Source organism: Pygocentrus nattereri, chromosome 24 (assembly GCF_015220715.1).
Source record: "Pygocentrus nattereri isolate fPygNat1 chromosome 24, fPygNat1.pri, whole genome shotgun sequence".
Classification (NCBI taxonomy): domain Eukaryota; kingdom Metazoa; phylum Chordata; class Actinopteri; order Characiformes; family Serrasalmidae; genus Pygocentrus; species Pygocentrus nattereri.
The window spans coordinates 14,648,927-14,661,326 of NC_051234.1; the positions used below are offsets into that span (position 1 = coordinate 14,648,927).

At 39.1% G+C, this 12,400-nt stretch overlaps 1 protein-coding gene across 7 annotated transcripts in view; it reads right to left on the minus strand.

Moving 5' to 3' along the window:
* The window catches only part of LOC108442230 (vacuolar protein sorting-associated protein 13B), a 401,016-nt gene that overhangs the window by 130,666 nt on the left and 257,950 nt on the right, over positions 1 to 12,400 (minus strand). For 6 of the 7 annotated variants that reach the window (XM_037534077.1, XM_037534078.1, XM_037534074.1 and 3 more), the window contains 2 exons: positions 7,635 to 8,337; positions 7,362 to 7,499 (listed from right to left, as the gene is read on the minus strand). In XM_037534077.1, coding sequence (XP_037389974.1) covers positions 7,362 to 7,499; positions 7,635 to 8,337 — 841 coding nt within the window. The remainder of the gene's footprint in view (positions 1 to 7,361; positions 7,500 to 7,634; positions 8,338 to 12,400) is intronic. The other variant, XR_005129589.1, reaches the window with a different exon arrangement.

Here is a 12,400-nt window from a genome sequence, read left to right on the forward strand (position 1 = left end):
ATTCAGTGCAGGCATCTGTTAGCTGATGTAGCAGATCTGGTGCTTCCTCTGTCCAATGACATTGCAGTGGCTGGTCTCAGAGGAAGCCCTCGCCCTCCTAACGTTGAAAGCATCATGTGATTAGGGGAGTCCTAACTAGTGGGTAGAACTGGAGACAACTAAATGGGGGAGAAAATTGGGTTTATTTATAAAAAAAATAAATAAAATAAAAACAGGTTAGACCTAGAGTTTCAGATTAGCGTTTATAAGTTATTTGTTTAGTTTTTATGAACATTTTTATTAATTAGGATGACACTAGCATTGCGAAAAGCAAACACAGACAATAGATGATAGTGTTGCAAAGGTATAGACACCAATAATATGAATGAGAAAAAGATGTAATGAATATAATTACAATTACACCAAAAATAACAGATGTTATAATAAATGTTATCTAAGTAATAGAAAAATAACGCAGGTGAAATATTAATACAATCTGAAACAATAATGATAATAAAAAACAACAACAAAAAATGATATGCTTCTTCTGAGAATACAATAATGAAACAACAATATAAAACCAGATATCAATAGTTTGGCCTGTAGCTTCCTGATTTCTCATGCATAGTAAAAAGTATCCAAGAATGATATGACGGAAAAGTCAGATTCAATTACATTTGCACAATAGACCTAGTGCATCCGCTAAAACCCTTGTCTACCCTAAAGCAGAGCTTAAATATAGCGGGGAAATCCCAAACTGGGCACAGTGCTTTATTGCTACATATATGACAGTGTGGATTACTGACGAGCTTCATTTCATATCACTGCAGCTGATGATTTTCTGATGACAAAAGATATTGTTTGAGACTCTATCCTCATCACTGGAATTATTCAGCTGCAGCTCCCTGTCTCACACCACAGAAGCACATATTCAAAGTTGTTTTAACATTTTGGAAAGTGCACATGCTATCATCAACAAAAAGATCACTCAATAACCATATATCTTTAGAGCTACGTATCAGATTCCATAAAGACAAAGAAAGTAACTAGAAATTGGGTCATATTTTGTGGAAAATGCTTGATCTTGTTTAGCAGAGAAAGGAATTTCCTGAAGACACCATGGTACCTGAAAGTCCATGCAAAGCCAGACCTAAATGGCCCACACTGGGAATGACCAATAATATAGCTCAAAATTTGGGAATGATAGTCCACCCAGCTTAGGTCTCTGTAAAATAGAGAGATGGATGCAATGCCATTTAGCACCTCAAAGAAAAGTTGACAGAGTGGTCTGTACAACTTTAAAAACGTCTGGTGGTGTAAAGCGGATCACAGCAAACAAGAAATTAAAGCACAGAAAGGATATCCGTTTTCATAATAGAAACCCAAGCTTGTAGAGATAAATGTAAAGCTGACCATCTCCCTAGATCTTCTTTAATAGTTTTAAGAGCATCAGAAAATTGATCATGTCTGGGAATGAGAACCTAATCTCAGTGCCAAGATAAGTGAATCCATTGATAGACACAGTTAAAGGAATCTGGGATGATTATAAACGAGGTTGCTTTGACTGTATTACGCCATGTCTCAGATCAAATGGTGCAGATCTCCAAGCACCCATTTGAACAATTGAGGTCTGACCACTATAAAGAGAAGACACTGTATTAATAAAAGGGGAGTCAAACCCGAATTTATGGTAAAAACAACCACAAGTAATCCCACTCGTAGTGGTCGAAAACCTTTGCCGTATCTGGCGAATGTACTTCTGATATTATAAGAAGCAAACCTTTCCTTTAAGAAGCCTGTCTGATTATATTGTATTAGTAAATTTATTTATAATTCCAATCATAATGCTTAAACACCTTTGCAAAACTTTTCAAATTAGAAGTGATAAGGCTAAAAGGCCTATAGCTACTGTAAACAGTTCTTTGGTGGCTGTTTCATGAATGCTTTAGAAGTTAATAAATTAACAAAAAAGGAAGACCTTATTAATTGCTCCAGAATCTGAAGTGACATTACCCCACATATCTGCTTCTGTGTTAATATATGATAATTTCACCATCTTTTACCTCAAGCAAGAAGTCTACTTGATCAGTCAGAGTTTTCATATATTAGGTTCCTAGTCCTGTATACTTAAAATGCTGCTCTTTATGTAGATAAATCCTCATATTTACTCTTGGCAATAGCCAGTACCCGTGCTCTATCCTCAGTGCTTTTGAGCCTTCTCGAGATCATCTATACCCTTTTCCAGCCCTGCTATTTTTCTCATTATGAAAATGCTATGCAATGATTCTGTATAACACAGTGAGCAAATTCCCACAAGGTCTGAGGGCTGGAAGCAGAACCTGAGCTAAGACATAAAAAAAAATCATCAAGAACAAGCTGGAGCAATGCAACAAAGTCCTCATTCTGCAAAATGTAACTATTGAATGTTTATGTTTTTGGTGTGGGATATTAGCTGGAGAACTAATGATAAGACAACTTGCCCATGATCAGAGATCAAGACTGGGAAAATGCCAGCTTTTACAATTGAACAGTTCAGAAGAAATTAGAATATAATCTATATAGGAAAAAATCTTATGTCTACTTCCCCATATCCTGCACTTATTCCTAAACATTTTCAATGCTTCATCAGTAGGAACAAAGGCATATAGTGCATAAATAGATGCTAAGCAAATATTACTGACAAAACACTATAGGGTACATAGCATTGCTAGCACTGGGGAAGTCAATCAGCAATGGCCCCTTTTTCTTTACACTGCACTCGCCTTCAAAACAGGAGTTGAAATGTATCCAAAAAATGTTAATTCAATTCTGGATAGTGGAAAGAAAAAAAAACTGGAGGGTGGAACACCTTCTCTAGGCAGCCACCCCGGTTCCTATCAAAGCAAAACGGTATGAGTGAACAAGACAAAGTTGGACAAATTCAAAATATGCCACCTTTCATCTTCTGCCACTGAAAACAGTTCAATGCATGACTGTGGAACTACAGCAGGACCAACCTAATGATTTGAGAAATCCACAGGGCTGATTTTTGGGTCTTCTGACCTGGCTGCTGTGATTATTTTAATGTTAAAAAAGATCCAAAAACCTTAACTAATGCCTAGAGCAAACCACTAGTGTTGACAATTTATTCTATGTTCGCAGTTTAGTAAGAGCCAAGTTCAGTTCTTTGTGTTTAAAATTAAATTCTGTGTTTACTGAAATGACTGCTGGGTTCAGACAACTATTTTGACAAATCTGGCTGTAGTTACCTTAAAGGTGCCATTTTAAAACTCTCCTCATTCCAAGTGCAAAAAAAGAATCAGAAAAAGTAAATGAAAGAAAGATGGCAGAGCTTCCGTTCTGAAGGGGGGGACTAAGTCATGTTTGTGAGTGACACTTGTATAGGACAGACTTTATTAAGAACATGTGAGAGAGAGAGAGAGAGAGAGCGCGCGCAAGACAGAGAAAGCGACTGAGCGACTGAGGAGAGAGAGAGAGAGAGAGAGAGAGAGAGAGAGAGAGGCGGGCCCTGAGGTGGGATAACTGGATTTAATATGAACCAGTCTGTGGGTTCTGCTGTCTGCCATGTCTCGGGTGTCAGGCTCTATTATTGTTCAGTAAACTCCCCGATCAGAGGCAGCAGGCTGACCTGGGCAAACCCACATCACTGGGGCAAATGTGCCTGCCGGTGGCTGTGTTCCACTCCCTCCCAAGCAGCTTTGAGCTCAGTGACCTGGCATTGACCCAGAGCTCAGAGGAGGATCTGGTGGCTCTTTCACACTGAAAGGAGTTATAGCTGACTGACTAATCTCAGGATAAGTATGAGAGTTCGAAAACCAATGCTTAATTTACTTAATTTAATGATAGCTTTAAGAAAAAATATATGTTACACTACTGGGCATAGCAGAAACACTGACCCTATAGGTCATAGTGTTTTTTTTTTTTTTTGTAGTGTCTTCTGTACACTGAGCCACCACCAGTAGCAGCCACCTATAAAAGAGATACCCAGGAGGAAGTGCGGTGCTTTTTGCTTCTGGCGTGGCTTTCGTTGTGTTCCCAGTTCCCTGCACTCACTTGAGCGACATTACTGCTGTGCTGTAAAGCTGTATACATGTGAGAGCTTGGCTAGTGGCGTATGGTTCATTGGTGCTTTGTTGTTTGTCGTTGAGATTTTCGCAAAGCTAGCTCATACTGATACACTCTCATTGAAGTGTATAGTAAACACTCAAGCTAATGTGGCTGTCCAGAGACAAAAAAACATTTTTTTTTGTCTTTTTCTAGGTTTTTTTAGTTATGGAGTTAGGTTAGAAATTGTATATGATTTTCTTTTTGTTAGGCAAGTTAGATTTTTTAAAACTTAAGATAGCTGTGTTTTTTGCTTGTTATTTTACCCTTCCCTCCCCTAATGTTTCATGTCTGAAGCCTTGAACTGAAAATAAAACCAAATTGTTATTATCGAAACTGGTTGTATGCATGACCTGGGGAACCGGGAGGGCAAGGAGGCCTCTTTATTTTTATGTTGCGGCCCGACCTAGACCGGGTCGTAACACACTAAAGCAAAGACACATGGTAAACATGGGTTGATAAATATCTCACAGTATAAACTGCCACCCAGTAGAAGCCTGAAGAATATCTCAATATATTTTGCGATACTGATCAATTCAAGAAAACACATTATCGATTTTTGACTAATTGTTTACATTCAAGGATTTGCAGCACACAATGGTTCAGAGGTAGAATCTCACACGCATCAGCAAACCCATCAAAGTGTAAATCACTTCTAACATTAATGTGCATATCAATGTTCCACCTTAAATGGTTCAGCAGTTATATTCTGTGAATTTGAACAACATGCTAAGTACGAAGCTGACTTCAGCTTTGTGTAAGAACATGCTAATCTGTTGTGAATATCTACAAGGATTAAGGAATGTTGTAACATACAATGCCTACGTGGCATTAATCACTATAAATAAATGAGTATAACTACTACTACTTTAAGATCCCCTGTTTAGGCTATTACATGAAATAACCTCAATATAAAACCAGAGGAAAAACAATCACAGCAACAGGTTCTCTGTGCTTCAACAACCATACAGCCATATCTACACAAACATCACACAAACAATAAACATGACACAAACAAGCATGGATCGCTGCAATTCTCTTCAAATAGTAAATTTTTGAAAGGTACTTTTTTTAAAATGCCACTCTGTAATGGTACTGAATGTAGTCAGGCAGTGATGTTGATTGCCCCAAAATTGCGGCACCATTGATGTGCCTGGCTGGACCCGGTGTGGCATCTATGTATATATATTTTTGCTTTCACCCCAACATAAAAAGCAGCGTATGAATGCACTGCTAATGTTAGCATTAGCAAACCCAGCTGACTAGTAATGCTACCACCGATGGCTGAATCCAAAAGACTTATCCAAAAAGTGTCACAATATATTGTGATACATATCGTATTACAAAGCTCTTGACTATAAACAGCACTAAAATGAACTTGTCCACACTTTTCACAATACACACTTGCTTTTTATATATTATATTTTAAATAGAAAGAAAGAAACAAAACGAAAGAAAGGTGGAGAACATGAATAGAAGCAGTGTCAAGAAAATTAATATCCTTCAGTAAGGCCACATTGTTGGTTTAGGCCAGTACAGAATTTTCTGCTGTGCATGTAAACAGTAATGATGCTCTACTTTACCAACAGCTTTATGACAGCATCCAGCCTTACACCATTAATACACCATCTAGTGCCTAATTGTTCCAATTTGTTTAGGTTAATATATCACCTGCACCAAGCAACACTGATGTAATACAAAATAGTCAGTAATAGTGTAATAGTAAAATAGTCAACGCATTCCCTGAAAAAGATGTTATCTGGATGGCAGCATATGTTGTCAGAACATGTATATATCATTCAGCATTAATGATGGTTAATGATGGTGCCTTCACAGATGTGCAGTGCATATCACCCATGGCATGTGTACTAATGCACCCCATACCATCATGAATAGTGGCTTTTAACCGTGCCCTGATAACAAGCTGAGTGGTCTTTAGCCCAGAGGACACAGTGTCCATGATTTCCAAAAAGAAACTGAAAGGTTGATTTGTCAGACTACAGAACACTTTTCCACTTTCCCTCAGTTCATTTTAAATTGGCTCAAGCCCAGAAAAGGTAGCAGTATTCCAGGATTCTGTTTATATATGGTTTCTTCTTTGCATTTGTGGATACAGCACTGAACTGTTTTCATAGACAGTGTTTTTCAGAAGTTTTTCTGAGGCCATGCAGTGATTTCCTCTACAGAATCATGTCTATTTTTAATGCGGTTTTGTCTGTATCCCGAAGATCACAGCCAGCAAATACTGATCTTTGTCCCTTACATACAGAGATTTCTCCAGATTCTCTGAATATTTTAATGCTATTATGTACTGTAGATGATGAAACGCAAAAGTTCTTTGCTATTTTATGTTGAGAAATTTATTCTTGAATTGTTGCACTATTTGATCATGCAGTCTTTTGTAGAGTTTTGAACCCCACCTCATCTGAAAGAGTCCGTCTCGCTGGGATGCTCATTTTATACTCCATCCTGTTACTGACCTGTTGTCAATTAACCACCAGGTGTTTTTTTTAGCATTACACAATTTCACCAGCCTTTTGTTGCCACCGTCTCAACTTTTTTGGAATGTGCTGTTGGCATCAAATTCAAAATTGGCATATATATATATATATATATATATATATATATATATATATATATATATATATATATAAAATCAAATCAAGCCCCATTTTTCATTTAAAATGGTACAAAGACAACATATCAAATGTTTGATCCACAAAGCATACGCTCATGAAAATAGATGGCACAGGAAATAAAACAGTGTATTTGTATTATGCTTATCCAGACAAAAAATAGATCCTGTTCAAAAACATTGCTGAATGTATAAATATATTACTTTGAAAGGCTGGTAACTGTATTATTTTATAGATTTTTATGTTATTTATCAGTGTTGTAATAACGGCCGATGTTGTTGCAGTGATTTAACCTGCACTGTCTCAAAACTTTGGCGATGATGGGCTGGCTTGGCTCAGTTTTCAGCAGAATTTTGTTGGGCTTGGGCTAGTTTCAGACAAAAATTTATCAGGCTTATGTTGGGTTCAGACTAAATACTTGGTGTTGTAGGTGAGTCTGGCTGGGGTCAGAGAGAAAGCTTTCAGGCTGTTTTTCAGATTTAGCCCAAAATTCCAGGACCAATTAAGGCTTAGTAAAAAGAGTGTAAGAGTGTCTCAGTGTCTGAAATCGGGAAATATGTAAGACGTATGTGTTTGTAATTAAAACTGTACAGTGTATGAATGTGTGAGAGAATGTGTATATGTTTGGGTTTGGAATCCAACCTGGCCCACTGAGAAAGTCTCTGATACATAGGGACAAAAGAGGAGGAGGGATTCCTGTTCTGCTGTCTGCCTCTCCTGCTACTGTCTGCAACCAGAACACACTGTAGTCCAGAGACTCAGGTAGAGACTTCCCTGCATCTGTGAAGGAGAGAGGGAGAAACATATAGTCACAAAAATATTCCCTGTCCAGAGAGTAAAGAGTGAGAGAGCTCTCATATGTGCTTCTGCATTCTAGACTCTGAGTCACTGAGTTGAAGATGAGAACTAGCATACCCAGACACGTGTAGTTATTTGTGACTCCCTTCAGTGTGACGTCAAAAAGTGAGAGCTCCAGGCGTTGTCTGCGCTGGTGACAGCTGAGCAGGGCAGAAGGCTGTGCAAGTTGCAGAAAGAAGAAAGGTTGCAGCAGGCCTTCTCCTACTCCTCGTCTACCAGGCTGTCGAACCACAGTAACACCCAAAGCGTGCCTTGCAGATGTCCTGCTAGGAGAAGACAGTCTCTCAAGTGAAAGTATGCCTGTTCCTGCAGGGTGCCGTTCCCCTATAGAGCCATTACCATTCAGCAGATCCTCTGCCGTTAGAGTTGAGAGATCAGAGATCAGCCTTGGGGACTGGTCAGGTGTGCAGGCATCAGTGTGTTCCTTGGGCACACTGAGGGCACTCTTGCCTGTGCATCCAATGGTCTCTCTGGGGGGTTTGGGCACACAGGCCATGCTATATGTCATGAGAGTGAGACGTCCAGCTGTGAGGAAGATGTCAAACGGGATGAAAGAGAGGTTCTTTGTTATGGAAGGCTGGTGTGAGTGTCTGGCTATCCGGTGGTGGCTAGTGCCACTCTGTTGGTCGATCTGAATGATGCGCAGACAGGCACTGTCGCTACCAAAACCACTGTCCTGACCGTAGACACTGCCCTTTCCCAACAGTTCCACAACACTTGCAGCACAAACACCTCCTTCCTGAGGATCCTGTCTATGCATCTACACAGACACACCACACACAAACATGAGAGACACGTTCATATGCGCACAGACACATACACACATGCACAAAAGAAAAGAAAAAATTAACACACATTCCTATAATTACATAGCTAGCTATGCCATTTCAAGACAGGTCACTCTATGTAATGCCAGCACATAACTCTACATGTGAATCCCACATGGTGATCTTAGGCTGATCTATAGCTGCTTCAGAGTGTCCAAGTCTATTTGTAATGTTTTTCCATTTCACTGTAGGTCTGTGTGAGCAATGCAAAAACCTTAAAGTAACTGAACTCAATCAAATAGGGTATCTAATTAGATGTGTTCAGTGTGACTGTGGCCTTTTGCGCACTCTGTCAAATTTTGTAAGCCCTATCTAAATTTCAATTCATACAATTGGTTTATATTTTCAGATGAGTCTGGGGGGAATTATACATTTTTGATAATTATTTACTTAAAGATACCACATTATTTCAAGAGAATTTTTAAAAATGATTGGATCAAAAACCTGGCATTGGGAAATTCACAATTTATGACAGAAGAAATATAATACATTTTATGAAAACACTTGTAATTGTAAAGTATGGCGCTAGTCTCCAAGTCCAAAAGTTTGTAAACACCTGATTATCGAATTTTTCCTCCAAAATGAAGGGCATTAACAGGACCTTTGTCCCCCCCAACATTTGTTGGAGTTACACTGCTTCCCAGTTCAAATGATTCAGCACTTCCCAGTCTCTTGATGACACTTTTGTATGGAGATGAAATAAACTGTGTCTGAATGTTGAGTGTCGGTGTTAGCAACATGTGCCCCATGAAGTAACTTAGGCAGAAGGGGAATCTTGACACATTTGGGCATATTATGTATGTTAACTATTATCTATACTTTACAGTATAATCATCAGTTCCTGTTTGGATGTAGTTCCTGTTTTCTGAAGTTGCTGGTGGAGTGTTTGCTGCTTTCTCTGCTCTGTCTTGCAGCTTTTTACATTCTCAATTCACTGTTTCATATTACTCGCAATTAATTACAACCACCAACTTTTGGAAGTAATTTCTCATCTGATTCGCGAGACACCTAGAAACGACTCAAACAGTAGCAGTTACCTGTATACCAGGCACTGGGCATTAGAGGGAACCTGAAGCTGCTAGATGTTGTAGATATTCAAGGATACGCTTTTAATGTAGGTACAAATTACGTTCACCTGCAGCAGTCAGAAATAACTAAAGATAACATTTGTGAATTAGCCCAGACAATGTCTGATGCCCTCAATCAAATGCACTGGCACCATCCCAGTTTGACGTGGCGCTGAAATCTACAGCAGATTATGATCACTGAACTGCTGGTTGTCCAAGTGGTGCTCAGAAAACAATATGGGATTTGTAGATAATTGGTCTCCTATTGAGGGCAAAGCTGGTCTTTTGAGTCAGGACAGTACCCAACCCTCACTGGAGAGTGCTGCTCTCATTTCAGTAGCACAGCTCGTAGTGTGACTACGATTCACTGTCGTCAGTGTAAGACAGTCATCCACTGACAAACCAGGGCCAAGACCAGGCTACAAACAGACTAAACTGACCATCTGGTAGCTGCCTTGAGACACCACATAGCTACCACCCAATTGAGACTAAAGTAATCGAATAAAGTATTTCACTTAAAAATCAATCAATCAATTATGCAATGCAGTAAATTTTGTTTGCATAAAGTGTATAATGTAATTTTACAAGTGCTCAATATTACCTCCTCCAGCCATATGGACAATATCAATGCGATAGTCAAATCCACAACACAAGGTGCTTTTCCCTTAACATAAACAATCTTTTTCTTGGAACTGTTGGTTCCAACGACGAATGCTCTGAGCTGTTGGAGATACACTGCCATGCTGCCAATGAAAATCATGTTGCACAGTTATGACGGATTCACTCTTACTGAAGATGAGAAAAACTTTCCACTCAGCGGTCACCATCTCTTCACAGACTAAAGGGAGCCATCTTCCAGTGACAGTCAGAAACTCTATGACAACCTCTTTCAACTGGTATGTGATTGGTTCCTAGGCACCTCACAATTGTAAAAATACAGCACTTTGAAATTGGATGAATCTTTTTGAATGATCCTGCATGTGCACTGAAGGACAGACTAGGATCAATTGTGAGACAATTGTTTTTTTTTTTAAAAACCTGGTGCAACTGAGAAACTTAAGTTTAAGCAGTAAATGTTGGTACCAACAGTTTGTAAAAAGAAGAGCACAGGGTGACCTCATGTTGTGAATTTGACTATAATGTTGTCTATACAGTTGGAGGAGCACCTGCAAAATTATATACACTTTATGGTCACTGAAAACAAAAATGTACTGCATTGTTTTGTAATGATTTACCAGTGAAATAAATCACTTTGAAATAGGATGAATCTTTTTGAATCTTTCTGAACTGAAAACAAAAATTTACTGCATTGTTTTGTAATGATTTACCAGTGAAATAAATCACTTTGAAATAGGATGAATCTTTTTGAATCATCTTGTATAACAAATATTACTACAACATCTCTCCTACATCTCTGCAATACTGCTAAATTAAGAAATGTACTACCTTTCCAGGATGCAGAAAAGCTAGTTGATGCATTTATTACCTCAAGGCCGGATTACTGCAATGCCTTGCTGTCTGCATGTTCCAGCAAAAGCCTTAACAAGCTACAGTTAGTCCAGAACACTGCAGCCACAGTCCTCACAAGAACCAGAAAGTTTGACCATTTCAGCCCAGTTTTATCAAACCTGCTCTGGTTGGCATTGACCCATTGTAAAAAGCACTATATTAATAAACTCTGATTTGACTTGACTCATCAAGATGTTCAGTAGAAAACTGATAAAAGTTCCACCAAACCCTATAACACTAAAAGCTATTTTTTCCTTTCTCTGACACATTTAATATAGCTGAAATCTCTGAAGCTTTCTAAACTTCATTCTTTACGATATTAGCTGTTAACTGATTCTTTTGTCCAGAATTCCCTTCTTTCTTCTACATTTGAGTTCTATGACTATAAGGCCTGGCTTGCATTCACCACTTTAATTCTTCCCAAAGGTGTTCTATTGGGTTGAGGTCAGGACTCTGTGCAGGCCAGTCAAGTTCTTCCACACCAAAATTGCTCATCCATGTCTTTATGAACCTTGCTTTTTGCAATGGTGCCCTGTCATATTGGAACAGGAAGGGGCCATCCCCAAACTGTTCCCACAAAGTTGGGAGCATGAAATTGTCCAAAATCTCTTGGTCTACTGAAGCATTAAGAGTTCCTTTCACTGGAACTAAGGGGCCGAGCGCAACTCCTGAAAAACAACCCCACACCACAATCCCCCCCTCCACCAAACTTTACACTTGTCTGCAGTTAGACAAATACGGTTCTCCTGGCAACCGCCAAACCCAGACTTATCCATCGGAATGCCAGAAGTGTTATTAGTCACTCCAGAGAACATATCTCCACTGCTCTAGAGTCCAGTGGCAGTGCTTTACACCACTGAATTCAACGCTATGCATTGTGCTTAGTGATGTAAGGCTTGGATGCAGCTGCTTGGCCATGGAAACCCATTCCATGAAGCTCTCTATGCTGTTCTTGAGCTAATCTGAAGGCCACATGAAGTCTGGAGGTCTGTAGTGATTAACTCTGCAGAAAGTTGGCGACCTCTGTGCACTATATGCCTCAGCATCCACTGACCCCACTGTTATTTTACGTGGTCTACCACTTTGTGGCTGAGTTGCTGTCATTCCCAATAGTTTTGACTTTATTATAATATCTTTTTTCCAATTAAATGTATTGAAAGCATTACAATGGTCATTAATAACATCATGTATCACAGAGGAGAGTGGCACAGAACCAGTAAAAAACAGTAAGAGCACAGGAAGACATATCCAAAGTCATAAAAATACAAAAACTCAGGAAAAAGAAATAAAAAAAAAGAAATGTACAAAGTACAATGGGTAGAGTGAGGAAAGAATAACAGGAGCAAGGTGTACAGAAAAGAACTGAAGGCAGGGAGCATGCCCCTACAAGGGCCGGAAAGGGTGAACCTTTTGCTTATAG